At 49.9% G+C, this 20825-nt stretch overlaps 1 protein-coding gene across 8 annotated transcripts in view; it reads left to right on the top strand.

The window, feature by feature from the left end:
• The window catches only part of FIBCD1 (fibrinogen C domain containing 1), a 275844-nt gene that overhangs the window by 208330 nt on the left and 46689 nt on the right, over positions 1-20825 (top strand). For 6 of the 8 annotated variants that reach the window (XM_069985750.1, XM_069985749.1, XM_069985748.1 and 3 more), the window contains one exon: positions 10891-10968. In XM_069985750.1, the coding sequence (XP_069841851.1) occupies positions 10897-10968 (72 nt within the window). In that variant the 5' untranslated portion in view covers positions 10891-10896. Of the gene's footprint in view, positions 1-3106; positions 3320-8594; positions 8668-10890; positions 10969-20825 lie in introns of those variants that run through there. The other 2 variants (XM_069985754.1, XM_069985755.1) reach the window with 2 other exon arrangements.

The raw sequence follows: 20825 nt of genomic DNA, 5'->3' as shown, positions 1-20825 counted from the left end.
CATCTACTACATTATCTGTACTCAGAGATAGCACTGTGTTATCTGTGGTGTTACATAGGACTGCAGGTGACATCTACTACATTATCTGTACTAAGAGATATCACTGTGTTATCTATGCTGTTACATAGGACTGCAGGTCCCATCTACTACATTATCTGTACTCAGAGATATCACTGTGTTATCTGTGGTGTTACATAGGACTGCAGGTGACTACTACATTATCTGTACTCAGAGATATCACTGTGTTATCTGTGGTGTTACATAGGACTGCAGATGACTACTACATTATCTATACTCAGAGATATCACTGTGTTATCTGCGCTGTTACATAGGACTGCATGTGACTACTACATTATCTGTACTCCGAGATATCACTGTGTTATCTGTGCTGTTACATAGGACTGCAGGTGACTACTACATTATCTGTACTCAGAGATATCACTGTGTTATCTGTGGTGTTACATAGGACTGCAGGTGACTACTACATTATCTGTACTCAGAGATAGCACTGTGTTATCTGTGCTGTTACATAGGACTGCAGGTGACAGCTACTACATTATCTGTACTCAGAGATATTACTGTGTTATCTGTGGTGTTACATAGGACTGCAGGTGACAGCTACTACATTATCTGTACTCAGAGATATCACTGTGTTATCTGCGCTGTTACATAGGACTGCAGGTGACAGCTACTACATTATCTGCACTCAGAGATATCACTGTGTTATCTGTGGTGTTACATAGGACTGCAGGTGATACTACTACATTATCTGTACTCAGAGATAGCACTGTGTTATCTGTGCAGTTACATAGGACTGCAGGGACATCTACTATATTACCTGTACTCAGAGATATCACTGTGTTATATGTGCTGTTACATAGGACTGCAGGTGACATCTACTACATTATCTGTACTCAGAGATATCACTGTGTTATCTGTGGTGTTACATAGGACTGCAGGTGATACTACTACATTATCTGTACTCAGAGATAGCACTGTGTTATCTGTGCAGTTACATAGGACTGCAGGGACATCTACTATATTACCTGTACTCAGAGATATCACTGTGTTATCTGTGGCGTTACATAGGACTGCAGGTGACTACTACATTATCTGTACTCAGAGATATCACTGTGTTATCTGTGGTGTTACATAGGACTGCAGGTGACTACTACATTATCTGTACTCAGAGATATCACTGTGTTATCTGTGGTGTTACATAGGACTGCAGGTGACTACTACATTATCTGTACTCAGAGATAGCACTGTTATCTGTGCTGTTACATAGGGCTGCAGGTGACTACTACATTATCTGTACTCAGAGATATCACTGTGTTATCTGTGGTGTTACATAGGACTGCAGGTGACATCTACTACATTATCTGTACTCAGAGATATCACTGTGTTATCTGTGCTGTTACATAGGACTGCAGGTGACTACTACATTATCTGTACTCAGAGATATCACTGTGTTATCTGTGCTGTTACATAGGACTGCAGGTGACAGCTACCACATTATCTGTACTCAGAGATATCACTGTTATCTGTGCTGTTACATAGGACTGCAGGGGACATCTACTACATTATCTGTACTCAGAGATATCACTGTGTTATCTGTGCTGTTACATAGGACTGCAGGTGACTACTACATTATCTGTACTCAGAGATATCACTGTGTTATCTGTGCTGTTACATAGGACTGCAGGTGACTACTACATTATCTGTACTCAGAGATATCACTGTGTTATCTGTGATGTTACATAGGACTGCAGGTGACTATTACATTATCTGTACACAGAGATATCACTGTGTTATCTGTGCTGTTACATAGGACTGTAGGTGACTACTACATTATCTGTACTCCGAGATATCACTGTGTTATCTGTGCTGTTACATAGGACTGCAGGTGACTACTACATTATCTGTACTCAGAGATAGCACTGTGTTATCTGTGATGTTACATAGGACTGCAGGTGACATCTACTACATTATCTGTACTCAGAAATATCACTGTGTTATCTGTGGTGTTACATAGGACTGCAGGTGACATCTACTACATTATCTGTACTCAGAGATATCACTGTGTTATCTGTGCTGTTACATAGGACTGCAGGTGACTACTACATTATCTGTACACAGAGATATTACTGTGTTATCTGTGGTGTTACATAGGACTGCGGGTGACTACTACATTATCTGTACTCAGAGGGATATCACTGTGTTATCTGTGCTGTTACATAGGACTGCAGGTGACAGCTACTACATTATCTGTACTCAGAGATATTACTGTGTTATCTGTGGTCTTACATAGGACTGCAGGTGACAGCTACTACATTATCTGTACTCAGAGATATCACTGTGTTATCTGTGCTGTTACATAGGACTGCAGGTGACTACTACATTATCTGTACTCAGAGATATCACTGTGTTATCTGTGGTGTTACATAGGACTGCAGGTGACAGCTACTACATTATCTGTACTCAGAGATATCACTGTGTTATCTGTGGTGTTACATAGGACTGCAGGTGAGATGATGCTGTTACCTAGGACTGCAGGTGAGATGATGCTGTTACCTAGGACTGCAGGTGAGATGATGCTGTTACCTAGGACTGCAGGTGAGATGATGCTGTTACCTAGGACTGCAGGTGAAATGATGCTGTTACCTAGGACTGCAGGTGAGATCATGCTGTTACCTAGGACTGCAGGTGAAATGATGCTGTTACCTAGGACTGCAGGTGAGATGATGCTGTTACCTAGGACTGCAGGTGAAATGATGCTGTTACCTAGGACTGCAGGTGAGATGATGCTGTTACCTAGGACTGCAGGTGAGATGATGCTGTTACCTAGGACTGCAGGTGAAATGATGCTGTTACCTAGGACTGCAGGTGAGATCATGCTGTTACCTAGGACTGCAGGTGAGATGATGCTGTTACATAGGACTGCAGGTGAGATGATGCTGTTAACTAGGACTGCAGGTGAGATGATGCTGTTACCTAGGACTGCAGGTGAGATGATGCTGTTACCTAGGACTGCGGGTGAGATGATGCTGTTACCTAGGACTGCGGGTGAGATGATGCTGTTACATAGGACTGCCGGCTGTATATAGCGCTCTCCGTACACGCACAGTCGGCAGGTGAGGGGTTAAGCACACACTCGGCTCTGCTACATGGCGGCGCGTCCTCCGCTCTCGGTAAGTGACAGCTCTCTCCTCTCCGCTCGGCTGTACTGCCCCCTACCCGGAGGGAGCCGCATGTGTAGCCGCCCGGACTGGGACAGATCAGGCAGCGCGGATGGAGGACGCATCTCCCCGGAGCTGAGGTGAGTCCCGGCCCCGCACTGCCCGCACACCGGCACCGGGCGGCGGAGGAGCCGGGATCGGGGCTGCAGCATTCTCCGGCAGCGGATCAGCGGAGCCGGCGGGAGCTCCTGTGCCGGTATCCTGGATCCCCCTCACCTCTCATCTCCCGGATGCCTCGGGACTCCCCCCCTGTACCCCGGGACTCCCCCCTGTACCCCTGGACTCCCCCCCTGTACCCCGGGACTCCCCCCCTGTACCCCGGGACTCCCCCTCCTCTCTTCTCCTCGAATCCACGGGAAGCAGATTAGAGATTTGTGAATTATCTGCTGAGGCTGCGGGGATTACCGGAGAAGTTCTGCCGTACGGGAGCGGGACCGAGGGGAAGCAGGGGATAGAGGACCGGGGGAACCAGAAGAGGGGGGACCAGGGAAGAGGGGGACAGGGGGAACCAGAGGAGAGGGGGAACCAGAAGAGGGGGACCGGGGGAACCAGAAGAGGGGGACCGGGGGAGGGGGGGGGGGGGGGAACCAGGGAAGAGGGGGAACCAGGGAAGAGGGGGACAGGGGGAACCAGGGGAGAGGGGGAACCAGAAGAGGGGGACCGGGGGGGGGGGGAACCAGGGAAGAGGGGGAACCAGAAGAGGGGGACAGGGGGAACCAGGGGAGAGGGGGAACCAGAAGAGGGGGACCGGGGGGGAACCAGGGAAGAGGGGGAACCAGAAGAGGGGGACCGGGGGGGGAACCAGGGAAGAGGGGGAACCAGAAGAGGGGGACCGGGGGGGGGAACCAGGGAAGAGGGGGAACCAGAAGAGGGGGACCGGGGGAACCAGGGAAGAGGGGGAACCAGAAGAGGGGGACCCGGGGAGAGGGGGAACCAGAAGAGGGGGACCGGGGGGAACCAGGGAAGAGGGGGACCGGGGGGGAACCAGGGAAGAGGGGGAACCAGAAGAGGGGGACCGGGGGGGGTACCAGGGAAGAGGGGGAACCAGAAGAGGGGGACCGGGGGAATCAGGGAAGAGGGGGAACCAGAAGAGGGGGACCGGGGGAACCAGGGAAGAGGGGGAACCAGAAGAGGGGGACCCGGGGAGAGGGGGAACTAGAAGAGGGGGACCGGGGGGAACCAGGGAAGAGGGGGACCGGGGGAACCAGGGAAGAGGGGGAACCAGAAGAGGGGGACCCGGGGAGAGGGGGAACCAGAAGAGGGGGACCTGGGGGAACCAGAAGAGGGGGACCGGGGGGAACCAGAAGAGGGGGACCGGAGGGAACCAGAAGAGGGGGACCGGGGGGAACCAGAAGAGGGGGACCGGGGGGAACCAGAAGAGGGGGGACCAGGGAAGAGGGGGATCGGGGGGAACCAGGGGAGAGGGGGAACCAAAAGAGGGGGACCGTGAGGAACCAGGAGAGGGGGGATAGGGGAAACCAGGGGATAGGGGGAACCAGGGGAAGGGGACGGGGGGGAACCAGGGGAGGGGGACCGAGGGGAAGCAGGGGATAGGGGGAACCAAAAGAGGGGGACCGGGGAACCAGAAGAGGGGGGACCTGGGGGAACCAGAAGAGGGGGGAACCAGGGGAGAGGGGGAACAAGAAGAGGGGGACCAGGGGGAACCAGGAGAGGGGGGACCGGGGGGGGGGGGGGAACCAGGGGATAGGGGGAACCAGGAGAGGGGGGACCGGGGGGGGGGGGGAACCAGGGGATAGGGGGAACCAGGAGAGGGGGGAGCGGGGGGAACCAGAAGAGGGGGGACCGGGGGGAACCAGGGGACAGGGACCGGGGGGAACCAGGGGAGAGAGGACCGGGGGGAACCAGGAGAGGGGGACCTGGGGGGGGGGGGACCAGGGAATAGGGGGAACCAGAAGAGGGGGACCGGGGGAATCAGGAGAGGGGGACGAGGGAACCAGGTGAGAGGGGGAACCAGAAGAGGGGGATCGGGGGAACCAGGAGAGGGGGACGGGGGGAACCAGGTGAGAGGGGGAACCAGGGGAGAGGGGGAACCAAAAGAGGGGGACCGGGGGGAACCAGGAGAAGGGGGATCGGGGGAACCAGAAGAGGGGGTCAGGGGGAACCAGGAGAGGGGGGACGGGGGGAACCAGGGGAGAGGGGGGCTGGGGGAACCAGGGGAGAGGGGGAACCAGAAGAGAGGGGACCGGAGGAACCAGGAGAGGGGGGATCGGGGGGAACCAGGAGAGGTTGGAACCAGGGGAGAGGGGGAACCAAAAGAAGGGGACGGGTGGAACCAGGGGAGAGGGGGAACCAAAAGAGGGGGACGGGTGGAACCAGGGGAGAGGGGGAACCAGGAGAGGAGGGACTTGGGTTACCAGAAGAGGGGGACCGGTGGAACCAGAAGAGGAGGGATCGGGGGAACCAGGGGAGAGGGGGAACCAAAAGAGGGGGACGGGGGGAACCAGGTGAGAGGGGGAACCAGAAGAGGGGGACCGGGGGAACCAGGAGAGGGGGACGGGGGGAACCAGGTGAGAGGGGGAACCAGAAGAGGGGGACCGGGGGAACCAGGAGAGGGGGACGGGGGGAACCAGGGGAGAGGGGGAACCAAAAGAGGGGGACGGGGGGGAACCAGGAGAAGGGGGACCGGGGGAATCAGAAGAGGGGGTCAGGGGGAACCAGGAGAGGGGGGACGGGGGGAACCAGGGGAGAGGGGGGCTGGGGGAACCAGGGGAGAGGGGGAACCAGGAGAGGGGGGACCGGAGGAACCAGGAGAGGGGGGACCGGGGGGAACCAGGAGAGGGGGGAACCAGGGGAGAGGGGGAACCAAAAGAGGGGGACGGGTGGAACCAGGGGAGAGGGGGAACCAAAAGAGGGGGACGGGTGGAACCAGGGGAGAGGGGGAACCAGGAGAGGAGGGACTTGGGTTACCAGAAGAGGGGGACCGGTGGAACCAGAAGAGGAGGGACCGGGGGAACCAGGGGAGAGGGGGAACCAAAAGAGGGGGACGGGGGGAACCAGGGGAGAGGGAACCAGAAGAGGGAGGGCCGAGGGGGAACCAGAAGAGGGGGGACCGGGGGAACCAAAAGAGGGGGACGGGGGGAACCAGGGGAGAGGGGGAACCAGAAGAGGGAGGGCCAAGGGGGAACCAGGGGAGAGGGGGGAACCGAGAGAGGGGGAACCAGAAGGGGGGGAGGGCCGAGGGTATAGGGGACCGGGAAAGGGGGAACCAGAAGAGGAGGGGCCGAGGGGATAGGGGACCGGGAGAGGGGGAACCAGGGGATAATGGAGAGAGAGGACGAGAAGAGGGGGGACCGGGAGAGACTGGACCTGAAGATGAGGGACAGTGCAGGAGGTAGAGAGGGGGGACAGGGGACAGTGCAGGAGAGGGGGGGCAGGGGACAGTGAAGGAGAGGGGGGACAGGGGACAGTGCAGGAGAGGGGGCAGGGGACAGTGCAGGAGAGGGGGGGCAGGGGACAGTGAAGGAGAGGGGGGACAGTGCAGGAAAGGGGAGGACAGGGGACAGTGCAGGAGAGGGGGCAGGGGACAGTGCAGGAGAGGGGGGGCAGGGGACAGTGCAGGAGAGGGGGGACAGTGCAGGAGAGGGGGGACAGGGGACAGTGCAGGAGAGGGGGGACAGTGCAGGAGAGGGGGCAGGGGACAGTGCAGGAGAGGGGGGCAGTGCAGGAGAGGGGGGACAGGGGACAGTGCAGGAGACACAGGGGACAGTGCAGGAGAGGGGGGACAGTGCAGGTGAGAAATGGGACAAGACAGGAGAGGGCGGCAGGGGACTGCAGGAGAGGGGGGCAGGGGACAGTGCAGGAGAGGGGGGCAGGGGACAGTGCAGGAGAGGGGGGACGGGGACAGTGCATGAGAGACAGGGGACAGAAGACAGGAGAAGGGGGTACAGGGGACAGTGCAGGAGAGAAAGGGGACAGTGCAGGAGAGGGGGGACAGGGGACAGTGCAGGAAAGAAAGGGGACAGAAGACAGGAGAGGGGGGTACAGGGGACAGTGCAGGAGAGAAAGGGGACAGTTCAGGAGAGGGGGGACAGTGCAGGAGAGGGGGGACAGTGCAGGAGAGACAGGGGACAGTGCAGGGGATTGGGGACAGGGGACAGTGCAGGAGAGTGGGGACAGTGCAGGGAAGGGGGGACAGTGCAGGAGAGGGGGGACAGAAGACAGGAGAGGGGGGTACAGGGGACAGTGCAGGAGGGAGAGTGGGGACAGGGGGGGGGGGGGCAGGAGAGAAAGGGGACAGTGCAGGAGAGGGGGGGCAGGGGACAGTGCAGGAGAGTGGGGACAGTGCAGGGGAGGGGGGACAGTGCAGGAGAGGGGGGACAGAAGACAGGAGAGGGGGGTACAGGGGACACTGCAGGAGGGAAAGTGGGGACAGGGGACAGTGCAGGAGAGAAAGGGGACAGTGCAGGAGAGGGGGGGACAGGGGACAGTGCAGAAGAGGGGGTGCAGTGCAGGAAAGACAGGGGACAATGCAGGAGAGGGGGCAGGGGACAGTGCAGGAGAGGGGGGCAGTGTAGGAGAGAGGGGACAGTGCAGTGGAGGGGGGACAGGGGACAGTGCAGGAGAGAGGGGACAGTGCAGGAGAGGGGGGGCAGTGCAGGAGGTGGGGACAGTGCAGGGAAGGGGGGACAGGGGATAGTGCAGGAGAAGGGGACAGTGCAGGAGAGGGAGGCGCAGTGCAGGAGAGGTGGGGACAGTGTAGGGAAGGGGGGACAGTGCAGGGAAGGGGGGACAGGGGATAGTGCAGGAGAAGGGGACAGTGCAGTAGAGGGGGGACAGGGGACAGTGCAGGAGAGGGGGCAGGGGACAGTGCAGGAGAGGAAGGGACAGTGCAGGGAAGGGGGGACAGTGCAGGGGAGGGGGGGAAGGGGACAGTGCAGGAGAAAGGGACAGTGCAGGAGAGAGGGGACAGGGGACAGTGCAGGAGAGGGGGCAGGGGACAGTGCAGGAAAGGAAGGGACAGTGCAGGGAAGGGGGGACAGGGGACAGTGCAGGGGAGGGGGGACAGGGGACAGTGCAGGAGAGGATGGGCAGTGCAGGAGAGGGGGGACAGGGGACAGTGCAGGGGAGGGGGGACAGGGGACAGTGCAGGAGAGGAAGGGCAGTGCAGGAGAGGGGGGACAGGGGACAGTGCAGGGGAGGGGGGACAGGGGACAGTGCAGGGGAGGGGGGACAGGGGACAGTGCAGGAGAGGGGGGACAGGGGACAGTGCAGGAGAGGGGGGACAGGGGACAGTGCAGGGGAGGGGGGACAGGGGACAGTGCAGGAGAGGGGGGACAGGGGACAGTGCAGGAGAGGGGGGACAGTGCAGGATTATCATTGCACTGTTCTGGCTGAAAGGTCTCAGTAGCTGCCAAACCAAGTAATGTAGGGAGGGGGCTGAAGTTGTATATGGGCATAAGAAGTCCAGGTGAGAATATCTATCTCCTATCTATTTTTCTATCTATCTTCAATCTCCTATCTATCTATCTATCTATCTATCTATCTATCTATCTCCTATCTATCTATCTATCTATCTATCTATCATCTATCTATCAATCTCCTATCTATCTATCTATCTATCTATCTATCTATCTATCTCCTATCTATCTATCTATCTATTTATCTATCTATCTCCTATCTATCTATCTATCTATCTATCTATCTCCTATCTCTCTATCTATCTATCTATCTATCTATCTATCTCCTATCTATCTATCTATCTATCTATCTATCTATCTATCTATCTATCTCCTATTTATCTATCTCCTATCTATCTATCTATCTCCTATCTATCTCCTATCTATCTCCTATCCATCTATCTCCTATCTATCTATCTATCTATTTATCTATCTCCTATCTATCTATCTATCTATCTATCTTCTATCTATCTATCTATCTATCTATCTCCTATCTATCTATCTCCTATCTATCTATCTATCTATTTATCTATCTCCTATCTATCTATCTATCTATCTATCTATCTATCTATCTCCTATCTATCTCCTATCTATCTATCTATTTATCTATCTCCTATCTATCTATCTATCTATCTACTATCTATCTGTCTCCTATCTATCTATCTATCTATCTATCTATCTATCTATCTATCTATCTATCTTCTATCTATCTATCTATCTATCTATCTATCTATCTATCTATCTATCTCCTATCTATCTTCTATCTATCTATCTATCTATCTATCTCCTATCTATCTATCTTCTATCTATCTATCTATCTATCTATCTCCTATCTATCTATCTTCTATCTATCTATCTATTATCTATCTATCTCCTATCTATCTATCTATCTATTTATTATCTATCTATCTATTATCTATCTATCTCCTATCTATCTCCTATCTATCTATCTCTTATCTATCTATCTATCTATCTATCTCCTATCTATCTCCTATCTATCTATCTATCTATCTATCTCCTATCTATCTATCTATCTATCTATCTATCTATCTATCTCCTATCTATCTATCTATCTCCTATCTATCTATCTATCTATCTATCTATCTATCTATCTATCTATCTATCTATCTCCTATCTCCTATCTATCTATCTATCTATCTATCTATCTATCTATCTATCTCCTATCTATCTATCTATCTATCTATCTCCTATCTATCTATCTATCTATCTATCTATCTATCTATCTATCTATATTTCTATCTATCTATCTCCTATCTATCTATCTATCTATCTATCTATCTATCTATCTATCTATATTTCTATCTATCTATCTCCTATCTATCTATCTATCTATCTATCTCCTATCTATCTATCTATCTATCTATCATCTATCTATCAATCTCCTATCTATCTATCTATCTATCTATCTATCTCCTATCTATCTATCTATCTATCTATCTATCTATCTATTTATCTATCTATCTCCTATCTATCTATCTATCTATCTATCTATCTATCTATCTATCTATCTATCATCTATCTCCTATCTATCTATCTATCTATCTCCTATCTCTCTATCTATCTATCTATCTATCTATCTATCTATCTCCTATCTATCTATCTATCTATCTCCTATCTATCTATCTATCTATCTATCTATCTATCTATCTATCTATCTATCTATCCATCTTCCTGGTCTCCCCTGTATTAGTCCTGGTGTTACAATTATCATCTCCATCACTATATATCTGGCATGTTATATTCTGTATACTCTTCTGCCTCTGATATATATATATATATATATATATATATATATATATATATATATATATACAGTGAGTGCACAGTGTGGTGCTTTGCCCCTTGGTATGGGTGCGCTCGTCTCCACCTGCAGCTTCACTCATTTCTATTGATTGTGAGATGTCAAGTGCTGGTGAAGTAATAATGTGCTACCTGCAGACTGAGGTGCTGGGGAGAGCTGGCTGCAGATGTAGCAGAGCCGATCCTGTTCTTACACTGTAAGATTTCTGATCACACATAAAGCTCCACCAAGAGTCTAAGGATCTGTGAGCAGCCGGCTCTGCTACATCTGTGCTGCCATGCAGAGAGCAGAGCCGCCGCCGCCGCTGTCCCTGTCCAGGGTGCTGAAGTGCAGGCTTAGGTGTCCTATGTAGAGAAGATGATGGGAGTAGTAGTAGTGTGATAAATAACACAGCTTCTCTTCATCCTGACAGCCGACCATGGGAAGTGATCGGTGGAAAAATATCGGAGGCTCCTCACAAATGGAGGACGCGGTTCAGGAGAAGTCCCAGGTAAGAGATTATACCTGTCCACTAACTAAGCACAGATATAGCAGAGCCGGATGTATTGTTATTTTTGGGTGCAACTCATAGTCATGCCGTATGTTTTCTATGGTGTTACATAGGACTGCAGGAAATATATACTATACTACATTATCTGTACTCAGAGATATCACTTTGTTATATGTGGTGTTACATAGGACTGCAGGAAATATCTACTACATTATCTGTACTCCGAGAGATATCACTGTGTTATCTGTGCTGTTACATAGGACTGCAGGTGACATCTACTACATTATCTGTACTCAGAGATAGCACTGTGTTATCTGTGGTGTTACATAGGACTGCAGGTGACTACTACATTATCTGTACTCAGAGATATCACTGTTATCTGTGCTGTTACATAGGACTGCAGGTGACTACTACATTATCTGTTCTCAGAGATATCACTGTTATCTGTGCTGTTACATAGGACTGCAAGTGACATCTACTACATTATCTGTACTCCAAGAGATATCACTGGGGTGTTACATAGGACTGCAGGTGACATCTACTACATTATCTGTACTCCGAGATATCACTGTGTTATCTGTGGTGTTACATAGGACTGCAGGTGACTACTACATTATCTGTACTCAGTGAAATTACTGTGTTATCTGTGGTGTTACATAGGACTGCAGGTGACTACTACATTATCTGTACTCAGCGAAATTACTGTGTTATCTGTGGTGTTACATAGGACTGCAGGTGACTACTACATTATATGTACTCAGAGATATTACTGTGTTATCTGTGGTGTTACATAGGACTGCAAGTGACATCTACTACATTGTCTGTACTCAAAGATATCACTGTGTTATCTGTGCTATTACATAGGACTGCAGGTGACATCTACTTCATTATCTGTACTCAGAGATATCACTGTGTTATCTGTGCTATTACATAGGACTGCAGGTGACGTCTACTACATTATCTGTACTCAGATATCACTGTGTTATCTGTGCTGTTACATAGGACTGCAGGTGACTATTACATTATCTGTACTCAGAGATATCACTGTGTTATCTGTGGTGTTACATAGGACTGCAGGTGACTACTACATTATCTGTACTCAGAGATATCACTGTGTTATCTGTGCTGTTACATAGGACTGCAAGTGACTACTACATTATCTGTACTCAGAGATATCAGTGTGTTATCTGTGGTGTTACATAGGACTGCAGGTGACATCTACTACATTATTTGTACTCAGAGATATCACTGTGTTATCTGTGGTCTTACATAGGACTGCAGGTGACATCTACTACATTATCTGTACTCAGAGATATCACTGTGTTATCTGTGCTGTTACATAGGACTGCAGGTGACTACTACATTATCTGTACACAGAGATATTACTGTGTTATCTGTGGTGTTACATAGGACTGCAAGTGATGATACATAGGAAAGAAAACCATATACAATGTGTAGAGCCCCATATCACCTGTGACATGGAGGTGATGGAAGCACGATGCAGAGTCCAGGTTCTTCTACCATGGAGATGTGTGCAGGGAGTCCAGGAGGTTCTTCTACCATGGAGATGTGTGCAGGGAGTCCAGGAGGTTCTTCTACCATGGAGATGTGTGCAGGGAGTCCAGGAGGTTCTTCTACCATGGAGATGTGTGCAGGGAGTCCAGGAGGTTCTTCTACCATGGAGATGTGTGCAGGGAGTCCAGGTTCTTCTACCATGGAGATGTGTGCAGGGAGTCCAGGAGGTTCTTCTACCATGGAGATGTGTGCAGGGAGTCCAGGAGGTTCTTCTACCATGGAGATGGGTGCAGGGAGTCCAGGAGGTTCTTCTACCATGGAGATGGGTGCAGGGAGTCCAGGAGGTTCTTCTACCATGGAGATGTGTGCAGGGAGTCCAGGAGGTCCTTCTACCATGGAGATGTGTGCAGGGAGTCCAGGTCCTTCTACCATGGAGATGTGTGCAGGGAGTCCAGGAGGTTCTTCTACCATGGAGATGGGTGCAGGGAGTCCAGGAGGTTCTTCTACCATGGAGATGTGTGCAGGGAGTCCAGGAGGTTCTTCTACCATGGAGATGTGTGCAGGGAGTCCAGGAGGTTCTTCTACCATGGAGATGTGTGCAGGGAGTCCAGGAGGTTCTTCTACCATGGAGATGTGTGCAGGGAGTCCAGGAGGTTCTTCTACCATGGAGATGTGTGCAGGGAGTCCAGGAGGTTCTTCTACCATGGAGATGGGTGCAGGGAGTCCAGAAGGTCCTTCTACCATGGAGATGTGTGCAGGGAGTCCAGGAGGTTCTTCTACCATGGAGATGTGTGCAGGGAGTCCAGGAGGTTCTTCTACCATGGAGATGGGTGCAGGGAGTCCAGGAGGTTCTTCTACCATGGAGATGTGTGCAGGGAGTCCAGGAGGTTCTTCTACCATGGAGATGTGTGCAGGGAGTCCAGGAGGTTCTTCTACCATGGAGATGTGTGCAGGGAGTCCAGGAGGTTCTTCTACCATGGAGATGTGTGCAGGGAGTCCAGGAGGTTCTTCTACCATGGAGATGTGTGCAGGGAGTCCAGGAGGTTCTTCTACCATGGAGATGTGTGCAGGGAGTCCAGGAGGTTCTTCTACCATGGAGATGTGTGCAGGGAGTCCAGGAGGTTCTTCTACCATGGAGATGGGTGCAGGGAGTCCAGAAGGTCCTTCTACCATGGAGATGTGTGCAGGGAGTCCAGGAGGTTCTTCTACCATGGAGATGTGTGCAGGGAGTCCAGGAGGTTCTTCTACCATGGAGATGGGTGCAGGGAGTCCAGGAGGTTCTTCTACCATGGAGATGTGTGCAGGGAGTCCAGGAGGTTCTTCTACCATGGAGATGTGTGCAGGGAGTCCAGGAGGTTCTTCTACCATGGAGATGTGTGCAGGGAGTCCAGGAGGTTCTTCTACCATGGAGATGTGTGCAGGGAGTCCAGGAGGTTCTTCTACCATGGAGATGTGTGCAGGGAGTCCAGGAGGTTCTTCTACCATGGAGATGTGTGCAGGGAGTCCAGGAGGTTCTTCTACCATGGAGATGTGTGCAGGGAGTCCAGGAGGTCCTTCTACCATGGAGATGTGTGCAGGGAGTCCAGGAGGTTCTTCTACCATGGAGATGGGTGCAGGGAGTCCAGGAGGTTCTTCTACCATGGGGATGGGTGCAGGGAGTCCAGGAGGTTCTTCTACCATGGAGATGTGTGCGGGGAGTCCAGGAGGTTCTTCTACCATGGAGATGTGTGCAGGGAGTCCAGGAGGTTCTTCTACCATGGAGATGGGTGCAGGGAGTCCAGGAGGTTCTTCTACCATGGAGATGTGTGCAGGGAGTCCAGGAGGTTCTTCTACCATGGAGATGTGTGCAGGGAGTCCAGGAGGTTCTTCTACCATGGAGATGGGTGCAGGGAGTCCAGGAGGTTCTTCTACCATGGAGATGGGTGCAGGGAGTCCAGGAGGTTCTTCTACCATGGGGATTTGTCTGGAATTTATCCTGACTGACACTGAGGAGCTGTATTTACCAGGGTATATATAGTTATAGATCAGTGCAGGGAGTTCTGCATTGGGCTCGGTCACATTCATCCCATTGATTGGATCTGATGCACCCTCTATTTATATCTTTTCCCAAATTTTGGCTTAAATTTTTTGAACAGGCGAGAATATTCTTGTACACTGAAGAGGCCTTATATATATTAATAGGAGCGCTGCTCAGGAGGTTTCAGCATGCCCACTGAGGAGCACTTATATATTCTGATGAGATCCAAGCTAGAGGTTCCAGATCCGTCCACTATGGGGCGCTGTATGGCCAAAAGTAGAAAGGAACCAACTAGCAGTCCTTGGGCTGCATCCACCTTCTCCAGGCAGAGGGATTCTGTGCAAACTTAAACTTTGGGCAAGTTGGCTCACCTCTCCCTAGATGCCTTGGAGCTTTGGGCAGAAAGTTCTAGCTTCTTCTCTTGTATATATAAAGTTTCTGTTCTGTGAAGCCTCCATGCTGAGGACCTCTATGGAGAGGGTTCTAGATACCTAGACTGCTGTACGTTCTAGATGCTCCTGAGTTCTCTTCCTCCATGGTGAGGACCTGTATGGAGAGGGTTCTAGATACCTAGACTGCTGTACGTTCTAGATGCTCCTGAGTTCTCTTCCTCCATGGTGAGGACCTGTATGGAGAGGGTTCTAGATACCTAGACTGCTGTACGTTCTAGATGCTCCTGAGTTCTCTTCCTCCATGGTGAGGACCTGTATGGAGAGGGTTCTAGATTCCTTTGATGCCCCTGAGTTCTCTTCCTCCATGCTGATGAGCTCCGTGGAGCACGTTGTAGTCATTACAGCCTTGCTCTATAGGAATTCTGACTTCCCTCCAGTTCTAGATGCAGAATATGCGTGGGATCTTTGCAGCGTGAGCTGCGGGGGAGAGCTGGGTATTGATCGGCATCAGAGGTCAATCCTGTAACTGATTGGAGGTTTTGTGGACAAGGGAGGGAGGGGGAGCGAGCTGTCCAGGTTTCGTGTCTGATCATCGTCTGGAGGGATCTCTTCATTCTCTCTGATGCTTCTGAACAAAATGCGGCAGGTTCAGAAAAGGGGCGTGTCTAAGAGCGCAAAACAGTCTGCTAGAAATGCAAAGGGGGTTCAAAAAAGGGGCGTGGCTAAGAGCGCGAAACAGTCTGCTAGAAATGCAAAGGGGGTTCAAAAAAGGGGCGTGGCTAAGAGCATAAAACAGTCTGCTAGAAATGCAGCAGGTTTAGAAAAGGGGCGTGTCTAAGAGCGCAAAACAGTCTGCTAGAAATGCAGCAGATTCAGAAAAGGGGCGTGGATAAGAGCATAAAACAGTCTGCTAGAAATGCAGCAGATTTAGAAAAGGGGCGTGTCTAATAGCGCAAAACAGTCTGCTAGAAATGCAGCAGATTCAGAAAAGGGGCGTGGCTAAGAGCATAAAACAGTCTGCTAGAAATGCAGCAGCTTTAGAAAAGGGGCGTGTCTAAGAGCGCAAAACAGTCTGCTAGAAATGCAAAGAGGTTCAGAAAAGGGGCGTGGCTAAGAGCGCAAAACAGTCTGCTAGAAATGCAAAGGGGTTCAGAAAAGAGGCGTGGCTAAGAGCGCAAAACAGTCTGCTAGAAATGCAAAGGGGTTCAGAAAAGAGGCGTGGCTAAGAGCATAAAACATTCTGCTAGAAATGCGCCAGGTTCAGATAAACGTCCATAAAAGGGGCGTGGCTAAAAGCGCAAAAAAGTGACAGTCATGTTTGGCAGCATACAGGGCACCATTGTAGTAAATTTGGTACGGCTTCTGCCCATCTCTGCACCGGGGGTGGGGGGGGGTGGGGGTTGGCATTACCACCTGCAGTCATGGTTATGTCAGGCAGCGGTGGGGAGGGGGCACCAGCAGAGTCATTAGTCGTGTCTGGTGAGTCACCGTAGTCGTCACGCTGTGCTGCAGGCGGTGTCATTATTTTGTCATGAGTGCAGAACATGGGATAATGACCCAACTACAACCCCCATCATCTTCAGACTTCTTACCGCCGGCAGAGCGCAGAGACTTACATGGATAACGGGCTGTCAGCCGCCATCCCAAGGTGCTGCTCCATTGTTCTTTTGCTCTCTGTATCCATAACAACCTGTGGGTTCTAAACCCGGTCACCTGGTTCCCCCCGCCGCTGCCCCCCCCCCCCTCGCTGGGAGTAACTGTGGGGGGATTCAGTTCATAGGAAAAGGTCTGTTCTTCTGCTCTGCGGCTCCGACGCGTTTCAGGTTCTGAGGATGAGGCTGGAAGTTTTGTAGCAAAGTGTAAATGTTCCCTAGCGCTGCTTCTCCCCCCGACAGACGATTTATACCCGAGCTTCCCCGGCGCCGCGTTCTGCCTCACAATTGTAAGAAATTTGGTGTTTTGGATAAAATAATTTATTTACATTCAGGAGGAGACAGCGAAAGCGAGACGTCACCGAGACCTCCGGAGGGCTGAGACGAGACGCACTGCAGACCCAGCCAGCTGTCACCGGGCCAAGAAGAGGGGGATTCTGGGTACAGGATAAAGACATGCTGACACTCGGGGTACAGGATAGTGACACTTGGGGTGCAGGATAGTGACACTTGGGGTACAGGATAGTGACACTCGGGGTGCAGGATAGTGACACTTGGGGTACAGGATGGTGACACTCTGGGTACAGGATAGTAGCACTCGGGGTGCAGGATAGTGACACTTGGGGTACAGGATAGTGACACTCGGGGTGCAGGATAATGACACTCGGGGTGCAGGATGGTGACACTCGGGGGACAGGATAGTGACACTTGGGGTACAGGATAGTGACACTTGGGGTACAAGATAGTGACACTCTGGGTACAGAATAGTGACACTTGGGGTACAGGATAGTGACACTTGGGGGACAGAATAGTGACACTCGGGGGACAGGATAGTGACACTCGGGGTACAGGATAGTGACACTTGGGGTACATGATAGTGACACTCGGGGTACAGGATAGTGACACTTGGGGTACAAGATAGTGACACTTGGGGTGCAGGATGGTGACACTCTGGGTACAGGATAGTGACACTTGGGGTACAAGATAGTGACACTCTGGGTACAGGATAGTGACACTTGGGGGACAGAATAGTGACACTCGGGGGACAGGATAGTGACACTTGGGGTACAAGATAGTGACACTCTGGGTACAGGATAGTGACACTTGGGGTACAGGATAGTGACACTTGGGGAACAGGATAGTGACACTCGGGGTACAGGATAGTGACACTTGGGGTACATGATAGTGACACTCGGGGTACAGGATAGTGACACTTGGGGTGCAGGATGGTGACACTAGGGGTACAGGATGGTGACACTTGGGGTACAGGATGGTGACACTCAGGGTACAGGATAGTGACACTTGGGGTACAGGATAGTGGCACTTGGGGTGCAGAATAGTGACACTTGGGGTATAGGATAGTGACACTCGGGGTACAGGATAGTGACACTCGGGGTGCAGGATGGTGACACTAGGGGTGCAGGATGGTGACACTAGGGGTACAGGATGGTGACACTCGGGGTACAGGATAGTGACACTTGGGGTACAGGATAGTGACACTTGGGGTACAGGATGGTGACACTAGGGGTACAGGACGGTGACACTTGGGGTACAGGATAATGACACTTGGGGTACAGGATAGTGACACTTGGGGTGCAGAATAGTGACACTTGGGGTACAGGATAGTGACACTTGGGGTACAGGATAGTGACACTTGGGGTACAGAATAGTGACACTTGGGGTACAGGACAGTGGCACTTGGGGTGCAGAATAGTGACACTTGGGGTACAGAATAGTGACACTTGGGGTATAGGATAGTGACACTTGGGGTGCAGGATAGTGACACTCGGGGTGCAGGATGGTGACACTAGGGGTGCAGGATGGTGACACTAGGGGTACAGGATGGTGACACTCGGGGTACAGGATAGTGACACTCGGGGTACAGGATAGTGACACTTGGGGTGCAGGATGGTGACACTAGGGGTACAGGATGGTGACACTAGGGGTACAGGACGGTGACACTTGGGGTACAGGATAATGACACTTGGGGTACAGGATAGTGACACTTGGGGTGCAGAATAGTGACACTCGGGGTACAGGATAGTGACACTCGGGGTACAGGATAGTGACACTCGGGGTACAGGATAGTGACACTCGGGGTACAGAATAGTGACACTCGGGGTGCAGGATAGTGACACTTGGGGTGCAGAATAGTGACACTTGGGGTACAGGATAGTGACACTTGGGGTGCAGGATAGTGACACTTGGGGTACAGGATAGTGACACTTGGGGTAAAGGATAGTGACACTCGGGGTACAGAATGGTGACAGGCAGTGATTTGGGGTGGGGGAGGGGAGACGTCCGCAGATCTTCTCTCTCCGTTTTGCCGCTTTCTTAGTCTTTGATCTGTAGGAACCAACTTGGATTATTTCTCTCTGAATCTCATTATCTCCGGTGATTCCAGAACATTCCGCCATCCTCTCCTTCTCTATCACTGTTCCCCCCAAATTTAGATCATCATCCTCTTGCCCATTATTACCTGGTCAGTACCCACAATCCTTTGTGTGGCCTTCACCCCAGTATACAGCAGTAATTGGCGCATTGCATATTAAACCGCACGTTTTTCTTCGCTCTGGAGCTTTTACGGACAATCAAGTCTGGATTTGAGGTCTTGACTGTTAATAAAAGGCGGCTTTACCGAGAGTCCGGGGGATGCGCCGCAGGATGGGATATCTCCCCCGACAGAGCCGCTTAATACCAGAGATCTGCCCACACCGCGACCCCGCCACTGACTGATGGGAGATAGAGACAAAGATAGATAGATAGATAGATAGATAGATAGATAGATAGATAGATAGGAGATAGATAGATAGATAGATAGATAGGAGATAGATAGATAGATAGGAGATAGATAGATAATAGATAGATAGATAGATAGGAGATAGATAGATAGATAGATAGATAGATAGATAGATAGATAGATAGATAGATAGATAGATAGGAGATAGATAGATAGATAGATAGATAGATAGGAGATAGAAGATAGATAGATAGATAGATAGATAGATAGATAGATAGATAGATAGGAGATAGATAGATAGATAGATAGATAGATAGATAGATAGATAGATAGGAGATAGATAGATAGATAGATAGATAGGAGATAGATAGATAGATAGATAGATAGGAGATAGATAGATAGATAGATAGATAGGTGATAGATAGGAGATAGATAGATAGATAGATAGATAGATAGATAGATAGATAGATAATAGATAGATAGATAGATAGATAGATAGATAGATAGATAGATAGGAGATAGATAGATAGATAGATAGATAGATAGATAGATAGATAGGAGATAGATAGATAGATAGATAGATAGGAGATAGATAGATAGATAGATAGATAGATAGATAGATAGATAGGAGATAGATAGATAGATAGATAGATAGATAGATAGATAGATAGGAGATAGATAGATAGATAGGAGATAGATAGATAGATAGGAGATAGATAGATAGATAGATAGATAGATAGATAGATAGATAGATAGATAGGAGATAGATAGGAGATAGATAGATAGATAGATAGATAGATAGGATATAGATAGATAGGAGATAGATAGATAGATAGATAGATAGATAGATAGATAGATAGATAGGAGATAGATAGATAGATAGGAGATAGATAGATAGATAGATAGGAGATAGATAGATAGATAGATAGATAGATAGATAGATAGATAGATAGATAGGAGATAGATAGATAGATAGATAGATAGGAGATAGATAGATAGATAGATAGATAGATAGATAGATAGATAGGAGATAGATAGATAGATAGATAGATAGATAGATAGATAGGAGATAGATAGATAGATAGATAGATAGATAGGAGATAGATAGATAGATAGATAGATAGATAGATAGATAGATAGGAGATAGATAGATAGATAGGAGATAGATAGATAGATAGGAGATAGATAGATAGATAGATAGATAGATAGATAGATAGATAGATAGATAGATAGGAGATAGATAGGAGATAGATAGATAGATAGATAGATAGATAGGATATAGATAGATAGGAGATAGATAGATAGATAGATAGATAGATAGATAGATAGATAGGAGATAGATAGATAGATAGGAGATAGATAGATAGATAGATAGGAGATAGATAGATAGATAGATAGATAGATAGATAGATAGATAGATAGGAGATAGATAGATAGATAGATAGATAGGAGATAGATAGATAGATAGATAGATAGGAGATAGATAGATAGATAGATAGGAGATAGATAGATAGATAGATAGATAGATAGATAGATAGATA

Source organism: Dendropsophus ebraccatus, chromosome 10 (assembly GCF_027789765.1).
Source record: "Dendropsophus ebraccatus isolate aDenEbr1 chromosome 10, aDenEbr1.pat, whole genome shotgun sequence".
NCBI lineage: Eukaryota > Metazoa > Chordata > Amphibia > Anura > Hylidae > Dendropsophus > Dendropsophus ebraccatus.
Note: the sequence above shows the minus strand (reverse complement) of the source record. Positions and strands in the feature narration are given on the sequence as shown.